Raw genomic sequence first — 22024 nt, 5'->3', positions numbered from 1 at the left:
ATTATATTAGATTATTTTAAACCTAGATTTAGATACTTTTTATTTATATTTTCATACAACTGTCATATAATATTAACAGTTGTTAATAAAGTTAAATAAATGAAAATAAAAAACAATAATTCAGTATTATTAACAAACTGTGAGAGATGACTAAGGCAACTCTTATCTACTATCGATCTTGTTATCTACATCAATCTAAAACAATAAGTATGATCACAAATGCAACTTGGTATATAGCGAATGAACAGCTGCATATACAATTACATGTTCGGACAATCAAGAAAGAAATAGCTAGTATTTTAAAAATTACGCTCATCACATATATCCAAACTCACTAGTTACACACCTGATGTCCCCTTCCAACACTTTTACAAGGCTTAGATATGTTATGTACATGTACAAACTCCTTCACCACTATTAATACTCTAAACAGTGTCAGATTGTGGAAAGCAAAAGTTATAAGCCCTGTTCCCCGTAGTACCACATTTACACCTCCTATCAGGTGTGGCAAATAAAACTGCTTCACTACTATTAATACTCCAAACAGTATCAGATTGTGCCTACTGGATTTTAATTTCATCTTACGATAGACATACGTAATACTTTGACGTCTATCCTAAAGGGAAAAATTTTGTTGCTATTGGAAGTTTACAGTTTTTATGGAGAAACTTTTTTCAACTTTTACTCTTTCATATCTGTCACCTAACGGCGCTTATACATCTCTAACGCTGCAACTACATAATTGATGTTTCTTATTTAGAATATAAGAATATAATTAATAATTATATAATAATAATTATATATATAATATTTTGTAATTAATAAAATATTATAATATATTAAAAAAAGAACTTAATAACTATTTAATTGTCAGTAATAATTTTGTTATTACATTATATTTTATTGTGATTCTATCTAATACTATACTTATGTATTTAAAAGCGTCAGATCTAAGTTGAAAGCGTCAGATCAATGTTATAAGTTCACATATAATTGGTAATATGTTTATTGTTTAAAGGAGATGCTGCAAACTTTTTAAAAAAATAACTTTTTTTGTTATAAATTATTTTATATTGTTACTTCTTATATAAATGTCTAGAAATTTATGGAATTAATTGTCAAAGTAAAGTTTTAAATAATAAACAAATTTATTTTATATTTTAAAAGCTTTTAAATTGCATAAATACGGAACCTAAGAAAAACAGGCTATTTATGTACTCATAAATGCTAACAAGATATTCGTGCCGTTTTTGATATATTACTTTATAATTTCCTATGTAGGTATGCAGTAATATTTAATTTAATCGTGCTTTAATTAACTTCAGAAATTGATACTTAATTTGTTTATTTTATTTCGTTTTAAATGAAAAATCGATACCCATACCATAAACCTGTTGACCAACTTACACAGTTTAGCAAAAATGTTAACTTATCAAATTTCTAGTTAAACGTGTTTATTAAAAATTAAACAAGGAAAAAATAATAAAGTAACTTGAATTTTTTCTGATATCAATTAAATAAACCAAATATTTTTTTCAATACAATATTTAATATCAAACCAATTCTCTCTTTTGATCTCCATGTTAGTTTAAGTCAAAATATTTAACAGTAGCAAATGCACAATAACATTTTTCTGTTAAATAACATACAAAAATATGTATGGTGTGAAGTCAACATAAATAAGACGTCGAATGAAGCTGTGATTTATTATTATTGCTTCACGCATGAATATTATGCTTCAAACAACAACGAAAATATATAAACCATATAAAATACTTTCTGGAAAGTAGAAAGAAAAAAGTTAATACTCTTTTGCAATTGAAAGTATTTTTTCAACTTTTCTTTTTATAAGTTTTTCTTATAGCAAATAAAGTAATGCAATTATTTTTTGTAGCCAATAACGATCCGTTGCTGATATTGTTGCTACTGCTGCTGTAGCAGCAATTTCAATTTTCGTTATCGGCTAACCACAAACTTATTAGCAATGAAAAGCAACAACAATAGCAACAATGAAAAGTGATAGTTTAATTATTCACATTTATTCGCTTCGTTTATTGTTGTTATCATTCATTAACTGGTTTTCACTTTTTATGCCAATAGCAGCAACAATTGCTAGTTGCTGCGTTGTTGTTGTTAATTTTGTTGGTTTCTTTAAAGCAATATACTTTAGGTTTTAGTAAAAAAAAATTGTTTGATTATTTTTGTTCAGGTGGCTGAAATAGTTTTTTTAAGTTTTATTTTTTTTTTGTTAAATTTGCTTTTTAATAATGCTGCGAGCGACCCACTTTCATTTAAACAGCAGCATCACGAAATGCAGTTCTCAATTTAAACATGACAGCAACGATGTTAATTTACTTCACGTACAAAATGGTACAAAGAATTAATGAAGTATTGTCATGTAAGATCATTTAACCTCTGTTAGATATCAGAAAACAGAAATTACTAAACACAATTAATCGCAATAATGAAGTAAAGTTGTTTGATTTAAGTCCAGATATTTATTTTCTAAATCTTACAAAATCTTACATGAGCTATGGTTCTTAATTCAGTGAGATAGAATAGCAGTATTTTAATAACAGAATTAATATGCATATATGTTATTTGTTTAACAGACACTATATTTTATGTTATATTTTATGTTTCATAAAATTTTTTGTTTTATGTTTTTCTTTAATCAATTTTAAGAAAAGCTATATAAAATACATGTTGATATATTGATGCTGATGCTCGCATCTATAAAGCGAAAGTCGCGTTGAGCAAACTACACAACATATATTAGAAATTCTCCTGATGCAGGCAAAAGCGAATTTGTCGAAACACGTGTGGAGATACACAAACATAACGTTCGAAATAAAAGTTTAAAATATTAAAAAAACAAAAACCGCCTTTGAAAGATTTTCGACGTAACGACTTATAAATTTAAAACAAAAACATATAGCGGTCCAGTGAACTCAGGAGGCAGACAAAACTGCGAATCTTCAATACAAATGTGAAATCTATTTTGTACTACGACTGTAAAACATGGAAGCACTCCAGATATGTAGAGAGAAAGATGCATGTGTTTGTCAACAAGTGTCTATGTAGAGTTCTGAAAACATGGTGGCTCAAAAAGACGCACAAAATGAGCTAAAAATGAGAAAGTGAAAATGAATAGGTTATACGGTTAGACATCCAAAAGATTACATAGCTAAGCAAGCATTGGCATTAATACAATTGCCTGCAAACAAGCTAAAGAATCCATTTCGTAACGATCAAAAGCCAGAACTAAAGAGCTACGTATGCTAAACAGAAGTGGCATCACTGATTTCTCACTGGGCATTGTGGAATTAAAAAGCATCTATTGAACCTACATATTATTAGAGACGATAGCTGCAGACTTTGTTACAAAGAAGAGGAAACAGCAGAACACTGTGATAGTCTCGCCAGACTCAGACTTCGGTACTTATACACTGCCTATCCACTTATCACGGAATTAGGCAACATCTCTCGAAAGGACGTAATGGCGTTTTTAACTGTAACTCGTCTATGGAACTAAAGTGGGTATGTGACAATAATCCTCAAAGGATGCAGTGACGTTATGACAATTTCCCAATCCATCTTAAAATCTAATCTAAATCTAATCAAAGCGTTGGAAAGTGAGCTAGATGAAGCATGATATACATGGAACGACATCTACAGAGAACCATCAAATAGGGCAGATTTAGAAGAATTTTTAAGGCCGTATGCCCCACTGGGGGAAATTGATAATAATAGTATACAAAATATATAAGACTTTTCTTGAATGTTTATCAAGTTCTATAAAACATGTTACTGGAGAGCTTTAAATGAAATATTTAATTGTATTTATGAAATTTATCTCACTCAATTATACATTTTTTTCTGAGTGCATAGTAAGTAAACAGCGCAAAGGCATGATTCAATAACAGTTTTTTATTTTACTTATAATATTATAATTATTTTAATAAATTTTATAATTTTATTAATAAAAACTTAAAAAAAATTACTCAAAATTGATTTTTTAATTTGTTTGCATCATTTGAAATTTTCTCAATAATTGGGTATATATAAACTAACAGATATGCCTTCATTGGAAAAATATTGTACATGATCCTGCTTATCATATGTAGCGTTTGAACTGAATACTATTAACATCAAAAGATAAAGAAACAAAAGACATGAAACTATAAATAAATTTAATCTTTCATTGTGAAAACATTTTGTGGAAATCTTGTCAGCTTTATCACTAAGCCATAATAAAATCGTGACTAAACATAATAGAAACTTTGAGCCTGAATTTCATGTCATGTATCAGTCAATTTATTTTGCAATAATTTTTTCGGTAATGAATTTCTTTGTTACCAAAAAATTTGTAAAAGAAAATGTTTCCAAAGAAATTAATATTTTTACATTAAACCTGCTTGCACATACGCGCTGAATTTATTTCTTAAAATATACTATAGTATATTAATTCATATTTATATACGTACACACATATATATCGTATAAAGCCTTTTTATAGTTATTACGGTTTTGCCTAATCAAGCTTACATAATTGCACCTGTTTTAATGGCAACATGTGCGAGACATGAGTACAAAATCACAAGAAAAAAACAGGAAATAAATTGGAGTAATATATGTAGTTTAACTGAAAAAATGCAATATAAATAAAATACCAAAAATTACGGAAAATAAAAACTGATTTTCTTTGGACTACATTATTTCTTTATTATTCGTATTTTGGTTATGTTTTTCGATAACCAACCATGCATTTCATAAGTATAACAGTATGATTAATAACATGGCTGCCAGCTCATGTTAAAATCTTGCATCATAACAGTAGCTAATGCAATACATTTTTATTGCACTGTAAACTCAGAACTAAAACTCTGTTAGCAATGGTAACTTGAGTAGAATGTATACATACCTCAGCTACTTTTAATAAATTTTAACTGAATTAAATTGAGAAATTGATATAATTATATAAAGAATAATAAATTAAAACACTTAGTTATTTTGTTTTTATTTCATTTTTAATAAAAACCTATTTTAGGTAGTATAATTTTTAATATGCAATAATTATAATATTTTATCTTAAGTTTTATTATATCAGCTTTAATTAAATTATTTTAAAATCATGAGTTTCTAGTGATTCATGATCATATATATATATATATGTATGGCATGTATTCATACATATGGATTCCCGTTGTTCCATGTAGGACAACAGGCCACAATACCATTTAAGTATGATTAATTCTCGTTGAAGTTAACAAGCATTAACTGCAAAAAAATTTAACTTAATTTTATTAAATAGCTTAAATGTTAATTACGTTAATAATCATTAAAATATAAAATAATATATTATATATTAAAACCTGAAATTTTTTGATATATATATTCCTGTCGTTGATTTACTAACAAATGGAATGGCTTTTGACATTTTAAAAATCTTGAAATGAACAAAATAAGACGATTTAAAATTTTTTTTAATAAGTATTTGGCTAACAGCTATGTCTTTATTATTTAATTTTTATTACAAATGAAGTTCTAGTACCTGTAAAGATTTTATTAATAATATATTAATTTAAAAAAAAATTTTAAAAACTGCTGGATATATCGGTGGTGTATATAGGCCCCCTGTATTCCTTTCTTTGATAATATAATCTACCGATAATGCATTTCAAAAACACTGCAAAATTTTTTCTAGTGTGTTCATATCTTGAAGGATATTACTTTAGATTTCCATTTTTCAGAAATATATTTATAAAAAAAAAAATTCCATACATTTAAATATTAAAATAATCTTATTAATTAATTTTTATTAATATTAATAAAATAAAAAAAAGGAAAAAATTAAAATAAAAAACAAATTCATTTTTTATAATACCATTTAAAAAAAACTTATTCTCCATATAACACAAAAAACGTCTGATAAAGACTTAAAATTTTTAATTTATAGAATTGTTTATATATATATGGAAATTCCACTTTTATTTATATTTCCATTTAAAATATTTATTCAGAAATTTTTTGTCATTTAAAGAAGACGCAATTAAAATATTTTTACTATTAATTTTTTACAGATGTTAAGAACTTTAAGAACTGGTTTAAGATGTTACTGAATTAATGAAAAAAATGGGTAGGCACAAAAGACTTAAACAACGAACTTGCTATCAGAAAGCTTCTGAAATTAATTAAAATAAATTTTTATTGTTTTTTTTCTCCTTTCGCTTAGCTTTTTATCTTAAATTAGATATAGGATTAATGTTTTTCTAAAAAACAAAATTAGCAATACAAATGCGAAATTTGTGAAACTTTTATTACAAATTTATTTACTGAAATAAAAAAATTTCTATTAAATTAAAATATATGCAAATGCTATTCAGTTAAAAAGCTAAACTAAAGTCAAATCAGATATTTGAAAAACAAAATTCTTACGTAAATAGAAATGATGCTGTAACGTTACCTAATGTTGTAGGCGCGCAAAAAGAATTATTTGAAGTTTTTGATCAAAATTTCTATGACACCCTCTCGCAATCGTGTGTGTCATCACGACCTTGTTTTCACCGAATAAGGCTTAAATACATCACACCATGCTATAGCGTACCGCAGTAGGGTCTTTAGTTCAAGAACTGGGAAACATAATATGGTGGAGAATGACTATTTTTTATATTAATAAAAAAAGTGGTCCAAAAACCACTTTAGTAAAAAATTACTTAATATCTTAAAAATGGTTTTTCGAAATTCTTGATTCTAACGAAATATGTTTTCAATATTAATCGAAATACGGTTGTCAGGCTACCTAAAAAATCGTTTTGTTAAATATTAGATATTATCTCAAAAGTATATTATTTAATCGGGTTAGAGTACAAGAGTAAGCACTGCTTATTTTAGTTTAAAAATTTTTAGCTCAAGATAAAGCCTAGCTGATTACTTTCATAAAATCCTTTTTATGAAGATTGATATTGAAATCTGCATATTTCTTAAAACTGAGTCAATATATTTGCTAAGTGACAGTCTTTTTTTTTCTTTCATGGTTGTCTTTCATCAATGTGAATCGATACATAAGCTCATGTTATATTATAAATTACACTAGAATATTATGAAAGACTCAGTGAAAACATTTTTCCGGTACTGTTTTTGATTCACTTTTAGTAAAAACAAATTTAAAATTAATGACAACTTTATCAGTTACAATTTTCAATGAAGTATTATATTTACCTACTGTTTTGAGAACATCAAGCTTTTTTGAAGTTCTTTATTTAAATTCGAATAAAATGAATAGACCGGCGTAAATGAGTTTTGAGAAGCAACTGACTTTATTATTGTAAAACAACATTTCACAAGTAAATTAAAATATAGCAGGGTTGCCAGGCAACTATTATGATTTGTCTAGACATTCTCCCCCCGTTGGAACGATGGCGTTACAAGATTCATCATTTAATGGCAAAATACAGAGCCGTGAAACCGCACGTTTAAAAACGCCATTTTTTGTGCGTACCATGGCAATGCGCACAACACCGTCGTTACCAGCTATGACTTCAACTACCCTGCCTAAAACCCAATGAAGCGGTGGAAGATTGTTGTCTTTTATGAGAACCATTGTGCCGATCGTCATATTCGCAGTGGACTGTCGCCATTTAGAGCGCTCTTGTAGTTGTGTAAGGTATTCACTGCTCCAACGTTTCCAAAACACCTGTTGTAAAAAGCAAATACGCTGCCAACGTCCTAATCGGTTTATGTTTAAAGCTGTAGAGTCAGGCTCAACGAAGGATGTAAATGGAGCACCAATTAAAAAATGCCCGGGTGTGAGAGCATTAAGGTCGTCTGGGCAATCTGAAAGTGGAAACAAAGGTCGAGAGTTTATTATACACGATATTTGACACACTAAGGTGCGTAATTCATCAAAGTCGAGAGCAGCTAGACCAGCTACACGATAGAAGTGGTATTTGGCGGTTTTGACGGCGGACTCCCAGAGACCACCAAAATGCGGCGAACCGGGAGGTATAAACTTCCATTCAATGTTATCACAGAGACATTGCTGGTGAACCAATTCACAATGCCTTTGACTGAAGAAAAGTTTCTTGAGATCATCAAGCTGATATTTAGCACCACAAAAATTGGTTGCATTGTCTGACCATATAGTTTTGGGTTTACCACGAGTAGAAATAAAACGTTGCAATGCTGCAAGAAAGGCTGAAGTTGTTAAATCCTTAACTACTTCAAGGTGCACCGCCTTGGTTGTAAAGCAGATAAATAAGCAAATGTAGCACTTGATTGGATGCTTGTTACGAACTTCTGATTTATAATAAAAAGGTCCACAATAATCCACACCCGTAATCACAAACGCTCGATTAGGATGAACTCGTTCATGTGGAAGCTGACCCATAATATGCCTTGCAACTGTTGGTTTAGCACGAAAACATGTTATGCATTTATTAATGACCCTTGAGACAAGCTTTCTCCCTCCCATAGGCCAATATTGTAGTCGTATAGAAGCGAGAACTGATTGTGCGCCTGCATGCAACCATTTACGGTGATAATGATTTATGATCGCATCTGTGAGTGGATGATTTCTAGGTAGAATGATTGGATGTTGAGCATTAAAATCCAAATTGGAGTTTTTAAGACGACCACCAACACGAATTAAGCCATTATTGTCCATAAATGGTGACAGCGAGAATAACTTGCTTGAACTGTTTATCAGTCTTTTACGTTCTAGATCATGATACTCCGTCCACAAATTTGCCCTTTGTACTAAGCGAATTAGCATAAAGGTTCCCAGGTTTATGTCATGAACTGTTAAAGTACCCGACCGATCTTTATTGACAAATTTATACACGTAGCCAAAAATGCGCTGCATTTTCTCGAATGAGTTGATAAATTTGAATTTGATGGACATATCAGTTATATTCGAAATTGAAATTAAGATTGTTCGTCTTTCTGGTAAATTATGTTGAAATGTAAAGGTAGCAGGCCAATCAGAGTGATCAAAACGTAAGAACGATGGTCCAAATCTCCAAAGCGTTGATTTCACAAGTTCATTTGGAGTTGCTCCCCTGGATAAAATGTCAGCAGGATTCATGTCGGTGGGTACATGATGCCATGTCATACCTTCAGTAAAATGTTGAATTCTGCTTATACGATTTGAAACGAATGTGTTAAATGTAGAAGCTTCAGATTGAATCCATGTCAATACAATGGATGAATCAGACCAGCAATGTATTTCGCCCATGAATATATTTAACTTCGAAATTTGATTAATCAATTGTGCCAATAAAACTGCGGCACACAGTTCCAACTTAGGAACTGTCAACGTTTTAAGAGGTGATACTCTAGATTTTGAACAAAGTAAATTGACACTGACTGAATCTTCAAACCTGGAGACGACATAAACACAAGCTCCGTAGGCGTCCAAACTGGCGTCACAAAAGGCATGCAATTCAACAAATGCATTAGGTAACGAAACGAAACGTGGAAACGTTAGTTTTCGAACTAAATAAAGATTATTATAGAGTGAGTTCCATGCAGTGTGCAATTTGATTGGCAAGCTCTCATCCCAGTCCAGCTTGTGCTTCCACAATTGCTGCAAAAATATTTTAGCCATCGATATTACAGGTCCAATCAGGCCAAGAGGATCATAAAACCTAGCAATAAGCGAGAGAATGGATCGCTTTGTAATATTTTTTATATTTTGTTGTGATGTAAAAGAAAAGAAGAAGTTATCATTAGTCGGATTCCACAAGAGACCAAGGATCTTTGTGAATTCACTGCCATCATCAAATTTCAGCACTGGTTCCCTGTCGACTTCAGGAATATCATTCAGCACAGATGACTGATTTGAGCTCCATTTCCTTAATTTGAAGTTGCCCTTGCTAAGTAATGAAGATGTTTGTCGCATAATGTTAAGAACTTCGTGTTCGGAGCTGCCTCCAGTAATCAAATCATCAATGTAGAAGTCACGAAGAGTGATTCTCGAGCCTAATGGAAAATTTTCAGCTTCATCAGCCGCCAATTGTTGCATAGCTCGAACTGCTAAGAACGCTGCTGGCTTAGTGCCATAAGTAACAGTATCTAATTTATATACCTTTAACGGTTCCTGATAATCGTTTCTCCATAGTATACATTGTAGAAAATTATCAGGTGGAGTAATGCGAACACAGCGATACATTTTGCAAATGTCTGCTGTCAACGCGATAGGAAAGGATCGGAATCGAAGAAGTATGTCAATCAAATTGGACTGGATTGTAGGTCCTGACATAAGTATATCATTCAGAGAATATCCTGTAGAAGTTTGTGCTGAACCGTCAAACACAACACGCAGCTTTGTGGAAGAACTAGACGCCTTTAGAACACAATGATGTGATAAGTAATACTTCGGAAGGCATGCTTCAGTGTCAGCAACTGGAGACATGTGGTTAAGATCCAAATATTCCTTCATGAAAGCAGTGTATTGCGTCTTGCAATTGGGGTTTAGCTGTAGTTTGCGTTCTAAGCTATGAAAACGTCGCAAGGCTTGAATATATGAGTCTCCAAGTAGATCTATATCTAATCTTAGCGGTAAACGAACAGAATATTCACCTGACTCATTGCGAGAAAAATGCGTCCTAAAATGGGTTTCACAATCTAAATGTTCTTTCGTTGTTTTGACAATCGAATCAAAACAGTTTTCCGTTTCCCAAAACCTTTTGACTTGTTGATCCAAACTTTGATCGTGTTCAATTTGGGATGATGTTGTTTTAAAAGCCGCTAATGTGGCTAATGGAGTAGCATATTGACTACCACCTGAAACTATCCATCCGAGTAATGTTTTTTGTAGTATTGGCAATTGGGGAGCCAAGCGAATTTGACCAACGCATAATAATTCGAAGAAAAGAGCTGCACCTATAAGAACATCAATTCGTTGAGAATTGTTAAATGTTGGGTCTGCAAGCTGTAGATTTTTTGGAATATTCCAATCATTAGTATTGATGTTACTACTGGGTTGCTGATCAGTGATTTTAGTGGTGATAACTGCAGTAATATTAGTTGAGTATTTGCCAAAACGAGACTGTATAGTTAGCTCTGTGGAACTATTAGAGACAAAATCCCCATCACCAATTCCAGATACCACAGTGACGGATTTTGTTGATTTCAGCTGTAGTTGATTTGCAAACGATTTTGTAATAAAATGTAATTGGGAAGCAGAGTCCAAAATGGCACGGCAAGGCACGAAGGAGCCCGCACGATTCTTTACTAAAATAACGGCAGTAGCCAGGAGCACACATTCTAATGAGGGATAGTTTGGGCGCTGTTGCGATGAATTCGTTGATACCAATGAAGCTTTTATATATGATTCACCAGTTGATGTTGTATTGTTTTTCGCAGTCAAATCAGAAGACATAGTAGAAAGCTCAGAAGATACATTGGTCTGAACGAGATTATTGAAATGTAGAAGTGTATGATGTTGTTCTGAACAGAGACGACAACGCGAAGATTTACACTGCTTTAAATGATGTCCTTTTTTTAAACAGTTTAAGCAAAGGCTAAGTCTTCTAGCTTCATTTAGACGCAGTTTTGGAGAAAGGTTGGCAAATTGAGCACAAGCATAAATGAAATGATTAGCATCATTACAAAATGTGCATCTAGATGTTGGTGATTTTATGGTGACAAAAGTCTTTCGATTAATTGGGGAACACTGGGCTCCCCTGTTGTTATTATTAGCAGCAGCTCTAGTGGAGTAAGTAACGTGCTCTAAAACCTGGCATCTCTTGTCAAGAAATTCAGACATTTCATTCCATGTCGGTATTGTATTAAATGCTGATCTTTCTTCCCATTTCGCATGTGACGTTGGGTCCAACCTTTGCGCAACAAGGTGGATAATAAGACAGTCAGCGATTTGTTCTTTATTGCCCAATGTCGACAGCGCTTGCAAATGCGAATTAATTTTATCACTTAATCGGCGCAGTCCTTCTACTGAATTTGGTTCAACTCGTCGCAGCCCAAACATCTCATTTATGTGTGCCTGAAAAATTAATCTTTTATTGTCAAATCTTTTAACAAGTAAATTAAGTGACTTATCATAATTTAAGTCATTAACTTCAAGTGACTTAATTGTATCTAACGCAGAATCCCTCAAACATGATCGCAGATGCTGAAGCTTCTCTAGATTACTTAGATCTGCACTGCTATCAACAATCGTCTTAAACATAGCATAAAAATGCGGCCATTCTGTAATTTTGCCATTGAATGTAGGTAATTGCAGTTCAGGTAATCTTGACCGAGAATACTTAATGTTGATGGAAGAAGTTTCATCTGTTGATGGATATCTGGTAGATGATTGCACATTGTTAGATCGGCGATTGTTAAGTGCTATCATAAGCGCCGTTTTTAATTCCACATATGATTCGGAAAAATTAGATCTTGCTTCACCTTCAAATTCGTCAAAGTTTTCTTCTTCAAGGTTAGATTGTGATTTTTCAAAATTGTCATTAAGTTGCTCAAGAGTATCAACATAAATTTGCAATTGCACTTCATGACAACAACTTATAAAATCTTCGGATAATTTTTGACTCAAATTAAATAGTTGTTTGGTTAGACGATCACATTTTAATTTGAGGAATGAAGGTGTGTTCTTGTCTTCATTTGACATTATAGCAAAAAGTAAGTAAGTTTGAGTATTAGCAAAAAACAACAAATTGTTAGAAACCGCAATAACACTAAAAAGTCTCCAACGAAAAAGGACCGTTTAATATTTATCCGATAAAATGATCACTGTTACTGAAACCGGTTAAATTGCAAGGTCACATACACAATTGAGCAGCGATAAAAAACTGGTTAACGCTGCGCTGCTTGCGCAGAGAGTACGTACATTAAGACCGAAAAGTTTTCGGAAATTCTCATTTAAAATTCGCGCGCTGTATATTTTTCGATATTTTAAGTTTATGTAGTTTGGCAGCACTGTCCTTAATTACTATGCCAAAAATGAGCGCGATCTGTCAGACAGTTCGTTTACGGCAGCTGTTGAAACCAGTTCACCTCAGTAGGGCGTTGCGAAAAAAACAATGGAAAAAAATATTGAACAAAGAGTTTGCATCAAATTTTGTGTTTCGAACGAAATTTCGTGTGCAGAATCGTTGCGAATGCTACAAAAGGCTTATGGGGAATCAGTTTTATCGAAAACTCAAGTTTATGAGTGGTACAAAGCCTTCCAGGACGGTCGTACGACCGTCGAAGACATTTCGCAACGCACTACTGAGGTGAACTGGTTTCAACAGCTGCCGTAAACGAACTGTCTGACAGATCGAGCTCATTTTTGGCATAGTAATTAAGGACAGTGCTGCCAAACTACATAAACTTAAAATATCGAAAAATATACAGCGCGCGAATTTTAAATGAGAATTTCCGAAAACTTTTCAGTCTTAATGTATGTTGACGATAAAGGAAAACGGTATATATTCTAACCGAATATAAAATGACTAAAATATGATCGACAAAATATTTCGCAACCGAAACAAATTGTTTGAAAATTTACTAATTATATCGCAACCGAATTTAATTAGTCCACAAATGTTTAGCAAACTATTTCGCAACCGAAATAATTTGTTTAAATGTCCACATAGAATTTTCGCAACCGAAAAATTTGTTTAAAAATTTGCGTAAATTTTAGTAATTTCGTATTAATTTTTCATTATTAATCACGTCGGGGTCACCAATGTTTTGAGAACATCAATCTTTTTTGAAGTTCTTTATTTAAATTCGAATAAAATGAATAGACCGGCGTAAATGAGTTTTGAGAAGCAACTGACTTTATTATTGTAAAACAACATTTCACAAGTAAATTAAAATATAGCAGGGTTGCCAGGCAACTATTATGATTTGTCTAGACACCTACCATCTCGTTTATGTAATGGTATGCTCAGAAGAGAAGACTCAGAGTAACATGCTACACCACTCCTTATTCTAGTCTTCTGAACACGGAATTGATGGGCATATAAAACTATTTTGTTGATTATCATTAACTTTTTTAAGTATTAACAGGTCGTACAGCATCATTTAAATATTCCCATTCAGTAATTTATTATTATTATAGCAAGATTGCCTACTACAGAAAAAAATCCATTTCAACCTAAAGGTTGAATATAATTTAATGAAAGTACTGTGAACATAATGATGACTAATATTTTTCAATATTTATAAAAAAAAAATTACAATTCGCATTTACCGCCTCTCGACTACTTTTTATAGGGCTATGCTAAGTCATTGGTTTATACCGACAACTGACAAACCAGCAAATCTTAAAGCATTGGAAGCCAATATTCATGACCTAAAAATTGGACTTAGCAAATGCCGCGGCGGACATATGTCGGAAATCAGATTCAAATCAAATTTCATTCCAACAATATTTTGGTCTTGTATCAAAAATACCCGATATATCATACAGTTTTGTTGCATAAAACATTGCATATGTATTATACAACATATAATACATAAACATATAGTATGTTCATGTTGAGTCTTTTTCGAGTAAGTGCATCTGGACACTTTTACTCTTTAAAATCTGTGGGGTTTCTGCAGAGTCCCACCCTTCTCACTGACTAATCTATGTATTCCTCAAAAGCCGCACGGGACGGTAGATTATTCTGAGATTAGATAGTGCTAAGTAGGGTAGCCTGTTGGTGTTCGCGAATAGCTTCAAGACTCTGTCCCTTATATATATTTTGACCAGGTCTATATATTATAATTATTATGTCCATACTCCATTAGAAGCTTAAAGACTCTACAAAAGTTTTTCACACTGGTTTCTATTTTCTGCTATACATATGTTTATTTATTTATTTTTGAGTTATTAAAATCAAAAGTTTAAAAAAGTTAAAAGTTAACTAAGAATAAGGAACTGGACTACTTGGTTCTTCACCCTATATATATGCTAATTTGTATAAAACAAAACAAAAATAATATAAAACAGTGCAGATCAGCTGTTCGCGTAGCTCCAACATTTGCGAGCATTTTCGAGCGAACTCTAAAGTACTCAGTCTGCTTCAACGAAACAGTACGCGAACACAAAAATAATGAAATAATTTTTTCTTAAAAATTTTCTTAATTTTTTTGTTGTTTTTTTTATGAAACATCTTCAGGCTTAATATTTTCTTTTGCTTATTTCCACTTAAAAATAATATAAAAAAAGTTTTTTTTTAAATACCTTGAATTTTTTTCTTAACGATCTCAAACATAATAATTAAGTTATTTCTTTTTGCACTTTCTAAGGTCTTGATCAACACCATTCAGTAATCCATCCACAAAAGTCATTCACATCAAATCATGCATTTTGTCAAAACAGTAGCTCTTCAGTTAGGGTTTTTCTTTATGGTATATAGTGAAGACGTCGTTAATAACGTAAACATCGTTACACTTGGCCAATAGTGCCAACATTGCAACTTGTTACACTTGTTACCGTTTTGTTTGGCGTTAACATTCATTAACCTCATGTGTTACATTTTTTGCCACAAAATACCTCACTTGTTTACCTCTTTTTTATGATTCTTGTTATGACAATTACAGCGGCTTTTGTTATGTTATTAACTTAATTTTTTCACTTACAGCGAAGTCATTTTGCTTTCATTCGCTGTTATTTTTGTTGCTATCGTGGATGTTGCTACTCTCGCGGCTGTTACTACTGTTGTTTATTTATGTTGGCGGTTTTTTGTTGTAGGTTTTTTGTTGTCGGTTTTTTGTTGTCGGTTTCTTGTTGTCGGTGAAATGGGGTAAGAGTCCACATATGCAACATATAAGCGTATAAGCCATACAACGAATGATTTCCAAATTTTACAGCGACATTTTACTTTCCTTTTTTAAAAACTTTTGTCATTTGTTAAATTTTACGAAACTTAAAAATTTATAAAAAGTTTTCTTAACTCTTAAGCAGACTTGGTTGGTTTGATTAAAAATATTGAAAGTGAAATGAATTTTGCATTAAAGTAAGTCAAACTTCAAACAACTTCGTTGCATTTTAACACTTTCGTTTTCAGTTTTTCAGTTTATCAGTTTTTTTATTTACTAAGATATAATTTGAGAAAACAATTTACATAGAGTAATAAATAAATAAAACAACTTTAATTCGATAAACATAAAACCAAACCAGTTTAACACGAGCTTAGAAACTTAGCTTAACATTAATATTGTGCTAAATTGTTAGCATAACATAATGTATTGAGCAAGCGCTGCTAAAAGTATCTCAAAGCTGTTAACAGGCAAAATCTTCACCTTTGAAAATATTTGAAATAAAAATATTTGTATGTGAATTTAAGCGAATCAATCATATATTTATGTATTTGTAACATTTCTCGAAGAACCGTCAAGCAGGTCTGGTACTTCAACCCTCAACCAAAAGTCAATATTTTTTATATTTATTATTGTATATATAATAATTATTAAAAATACATATACGAAAACGAGTTTTTTTAGTCATCTTCAAGTATCACTTTTATTTGTGTGATCATAGCACCATTAGTTAACATCATTAACATTTTATTTTAACTATTTTGATCTTTTGATATTTTAAATGTCGTCTTTTATAATGGAAATTAGTTAAAATAACAAAACTGATTTTTAAAATTCATGACAAAAATTTTAGATTTTTGTTTTATATTAAATTTAATCGGAATAAAATTATCTGATGTCTGAATTCTTTTTCATAAGTTCTATTTCATATTTTTTTCTTCATAATTTTTTTTCATAATTTTTTTTTCATAATTTTGTTTTTTCATAATTTTGATATGGTGATTATTACATAATATGTATATTTCGATTAATTAAAAATGATATAATCATAACCATTTTTATGAGAATAAGTATTAGCGACTTTAATAGTTTGCTAATAAAAATGTGCGATAAATATTTTATATTTTTTTAAATAAAAATCGATTTAATATTCATTCTAAAATATAATAATTATTTTATTGAAAAAAATTTTTATTAATATATATATACGCAAACTGGTTATAGTATTTTACAATAATACAAAATTATTCTTAAAAGTGTTAAAAGAATAATAAGTAATAAAATAATAATTACTGAAGTGTTGATAGTAATATTCTTATGGAGTTCTTATCTATTCTTAATTAATAATAAATGTTAAGGTTGTTAAAGAATAAATTTTTATGTCTACATTTAATCGGCTTATATAATGATATGATGAAAAATAATGCATCAATCATCAAAATGGCATTTCTTAAATATGGGAGGTGTATTTCAAAGTAAATTGCAACTTTTAAAAGTAAGTAAAATGTTCTGAGATTATATATTAACAACTACAGGTGTTCAAACCAAACCTTTAATTTTAAGACAAAAAAAACTAAAAAAAACTTTTGTTTTATGAGTAGATCTCTAACATACTTGAATAAAAGTGACACCACAAAGCAGCTGGTACATAAAAGAAAGATATATAGTACAGAAATTCAGTTAGGTATTTTACAGTATACTATAGGATGAAGAAATAAGACTCGGTAAAGGCAATTCAATAATACAGTTCATCAAAGAAATTAAGTTTAAATTATATATTCTGATATATTCTGAATTTATAAAGAAATTACCAAAATCGTCAAACCTTATAATCATAAGTACTCTACATACGCTACATATGTTAATATATTTGCAAGCCTTGAAAGAATTATCGAAAATATCAATTGTATGAATTCAGATATATTCAATAAATATCTACTTATATATAAATATATACTATATATCTCTATATCTCTTTCTCCGAATGTCTTTCTCTGCAACTCTTTCTCTATATTTTTTTTTTTTTGCTACACTGGTCTTCAGAACAACATCTCTATATGTAGAAACTGTTTAATAGAGTGTATTAATTTCAATTTTATATATTGCATTTATAATACGAGTTAACAAAAAAAACAAGCAATTTTTAGTATTCATGTATTTGCGTAATATGAAAATACACAGCGACAAATAAATTAAAATTTAAAAACTAATATAGTTTCAATAAGACTTTTGCATAGATTAGCTTAGGTTAGAGTGTCGGCCTTCTACTCAGAGCCCGTTGTAGTACTACAGGATTAGCATTTACATATGCACAGATCAGAAGTCAACATATGAGCAACGCAAAAAGTACGACTTAGATAAAATTAAACCAACCAGACAATTGTATAAAATTAGCTAAGTCCCTAATTTTGCAGGAGGACAGCTCGGTTAGTTCGGTAGATTTTTATATAAAAGCACTTATAATTTTTGCTATTGCAAAGAAAATTGAATGTAAAATACTATATATATTCAAGACATATTTAAATTCAGTTCATTAAAATTACCTAACACTCACAAATATTTTGCCTATCCTTAAAATCAAATTGAACATTAGAACTGAACATTTAAATTGCTTTATTGCATATAAAATTAGAAAAAAATTATAAACAAAATTCACTAAATTATTTTAATCTAACTTTCTCAATATTTTATTGTTAATATACCTTTCACACAATAATAGTATTGCAAATCAACAACTAGTTTTCACAATTTTTAATTATTCGCTTACAAATGATAGTTAAATATTTCTCATTCTGCACTTTAATAAATTATGGACTTATGTATTAACTACTTAATAACACAAAACAACATTGTTGTTATTGCAAATGTATTCATATTTTAGTACATAGCATAGATTTTTTGCAATTACTATTCTATTACTTATTCTCTACTTATTACTTATTCTATTAAACTGAAATAAAGATGTTTCTCGTTAACGAAAAAGGATATCAATAAGGAATCAATGGCTGCAGAAATGTCAAAGCTAGTACTGATTCGTGAATAATATTACCATTGCACTTAAAAAGCTTTTATTGAAAAAGTTTTTATTGAAAATGCGTTTTTAAATTGCAATGTCATTTCCTTAATGTTATGTGTGCCCTCAATTTTATTTTGTACAAATAAACAATCTGTAAAATCCTATAAACAGATTTTCTTTAACAACAAATTTAAAAATATTTTTTATGTATTATTTCATTATTAATCGACCAATTATTGGTTTAAATAATACACATTTTATATTTAATTTTAGCAAATATATACATTATTAACAATATAACAACTATAGTTGAAAAATACCATATGTAGACTATATATTGAAAAATATTTTTATAATTTATTGTTTTAATCATCAAATATTATTATAATGCCAATTGGTAAATTGTTTAAATAATACACAGTTTTAAATAAATTTTTAAAAATAAATTTAAAATTGTTTATAAGTAGACTACATAAGTAGACTATAGACTATAGTGGAAATATTGGTGACAATTAAAAATGCTTTTTAGAATTTATTTATAAATGTGTACTCTTTAAAACAGGGTTGTTCAAAGCACGACCCACGAGCCTTATGCTGCCGGTTGAAATATTTTTCGTTTTTTTAAATATTGTGGTAAAATTACATTATTTTATTTTTATAATATCCCAAATAAATTAATTAAAATGTTCTAAATAACTTATTACATTAATTTATTTAATTGACAAAGACTTTGGTATATATTTCTTTGCGCAACATTATTTTAACATTACATTAAAAACAATATATTTTTCAAAATTTGTTTTGAAATTTACTTAAATTTACTAGTCAAGTTTTAAATTTTGACTTAAGTTATTTTTTTAACAAATTTTGTTACTATACTTTACTTTTTCACAAAAGATTGTAAAAGTATCGATATATTTACAAATCAGTAAATAGTCGATTATCCGGTTTTTATATATATTAGAATATTTTGCATATTACACATCTTAAACTGTCTGACTAAAATTCCAAAAATGTGAGCATAAAATTCTCGAGAAATACATAAAAATAAAGCACCTTTTCAAGGAATCCAAGAATCCAGTGAATGGTTACTTTTATTAACATAAAGACCGTTAAGTCATTAAAATTTTTCGTAACATTAATGATAATCATCATTATTGGTTACGTTACAATCCTGCTTTACACTACACACCACTTGAGTAACAAAATCAGATAAGAATTATTTTCTGCTTAACAAAATTATTAATAAATATTTACAACATAAACACAAAAGATTTAAATATTTTGAAACTCATAATTACAACAACAAACCATTTTTGATATTTTTCGCATTTTAACAAAACAAAAATGCTCATAACAGAAACCTGTTAAAGATCATAAACTTAAGAAAAGTATTATATATTTTTAGCAAAAGTGAAACACGGTCCGATGTATTTTTAACATGTTCTTTACTTCGCTTTATTAACTATACTAAAAATGAATAATGAATAATAATTACAAAAGGAATAGAATAATGACAGGCCAGAGTTGCCAGGCAATTAATATTTAAAAAGTACTTTACATAACAACACCCCCTCTTAAAGTGCTTTTATTATGTATAAAATATGACTTTAATATTTCATTCCTAATTTCCGTAAGCAATTAACATGCTTTTCTGTAGTGAGTCCTTTGGTAAGGACGTCTGCGGGCATTTCTTCTGTTGGCATATATTTGATTTTAACAGTGCCGTCGTTAACCTTGCTGCGAATAAAGTGATAACGAATATCAATGTGCTTTGTCCGTGGATGATACCTGAAGCTTTCCGTTAATTTTTGAGCGCTTTGATTATCATTAAAGATTTCAATTGTCTTACTTGTAATGCCAACATCATCAAGGATTGCCTTTAGATATAACGCTTCTTTTTTCAGATATGGCCATATATTCTGATTCAGTGCTTGAAAGCGCTACTGTACGTTGCTTTCGAGCTTCCCAACATATCGCTGCTCCTGATATAATGAACGCATACCCTGAATATGAACGTCTATCGTTTAAGTCAGCGCCCCAATCAGCGTCAACCAGACCATACAATTCTTCATTGTTTTTCTCATACAATAGACCATAGTTGCTTGTACCTTTAAGGTATCTTAGAATTCGTTTTGCTGCTTTCCAATGTTCCACGTTATAATTTGAATTGAACTGGCTAAGAAAATTTACAGCAAACGCAATATCAGGTCGAGTTGTAACAGCTAAGTACATTAATGCTCCTATCAAGCTTTGATAGGGATACATCTTCATAACACCTTCATCAATTTTTGTTGGTTTCGTTAACTTAATGTTCAATTCTATGGGAGTCTTCACTGGTTTACAGTCTTTCATATTGAACTTTTCAATAATGCTTTTTGCATACTTCTCTTGTGAAAGAAAAACTTGATGCTTGCTTAAATTTTGATGAAACTCGATGCCAAGACAATTACTTACTATTCCCAAATCCATCATTTCGAAATCATTCGCAAGTGCAGCCTTTATTTCTTTTATACGAAACTTATTATTGGACGCTATTAGTAAATCATCTACATATATTGTCATCAAAACAATGTCGTTGCCTTCTCGCTTAGTGAATACACAAGGATCCTGTTGTACTGCACTTAGACCCATATTCTGTAGTTTCTTTGTCAATTTCATGTACCATGATAGCCCAGACTGACGAAGTCCATAAAGAGCTTTCTTTAATAAACATACAGGTGACTTACTTGATTTAATCGCCTTTAACCAATGCTGCGCTGTTTCTTTAACTTTTCCACACAATATTGTTGAAGTTTTTCCCACTGGTTTTGATGAAACAACTTTGTTCAGGAATGGTATAAGATAATCGGGAATTTCCATGAAGACACTCTCTTCGAGCTCTCCATTTAGATATGCTGTAATGACATCCATCTGATGGATCTCCAAATCCATTTTTGCTGCCAGTGCCGCAAGTAGTCTTATAGATGTTGAACGAGCGACTGGAGAAAACGTATCATGAAAGTCTTCACCTGGTCGTTGTGCAAAACCCTTCGCTACTAATCGTACTTTCTGTTTTCCGTCATCTTTAGTTCGAAGCACGAATCTATTCCCAATAACTTTTCGTGATTTCGGTCTTTCGACCACTTCCCATGTTTTATTCTTTAGTTGTGCCACTATTTCGTCTTCTAGCGCTTTTGACCAGGAATTTGTTTCATCGCTTTCAAGTGCCTCCAAAATCGTTACTGGAGTTTGATATGTAGTGAGAAA

General features: G+C 30.4%; 1 protein-coding gene across 1 annotated transcript; it reads right to left on the bottom strand.

Moving 5' to 3' along the window:
• Positions 1-5116: 5116 nt before the first annotated feature.
• On the bottom strand, positions 5117-12631 carry LOC119674385. Its single transcript, XM_038085521.1, has 2 exons — positions 7222-12631; positions 5117-5280 (listed from the first exon to the last, which is right to left on the bottom strand). The coding sequence occupies exon 1, from the start codon at positions 12629-12631 to the stop codon at positions 7382-7384; it is 5250 nt and encodes a 1749-aa protein (XP_037941449.1). The 3' UTR covers positions 5117-5280; positions 7222-7381.
• Positions 12632-22024: the final 9393 nt, after the last annotated feature.

Source organism: Teleopsis dalmanni, chromosome 2, assembly GCF_002237135.1.
Source record: "Teleopsis dalmanni isolate 2A chromosome 2, ASM223713v2, whole genome shotgun sequence".
Lineage (NCBI taxonomy): Eukaryota > Metazoa > Arthropoda > Insecta > Diptera > Diopsidae > Teleopsis > Teleopsis dalmanni.
This window is presented reverse-complemented; position numbering and strand designations above follow the sequence as displayed.

Bases quoted from the DNA above. Each gene is read 5' to 3' on its own strand.
- LOC119674385 (XM_038085521.1), bottom strand. From the start codon at position 12,631: ATGTCAAATGAAGACAAGAACACACCTTCATTCCTCAAATTAAAATGT.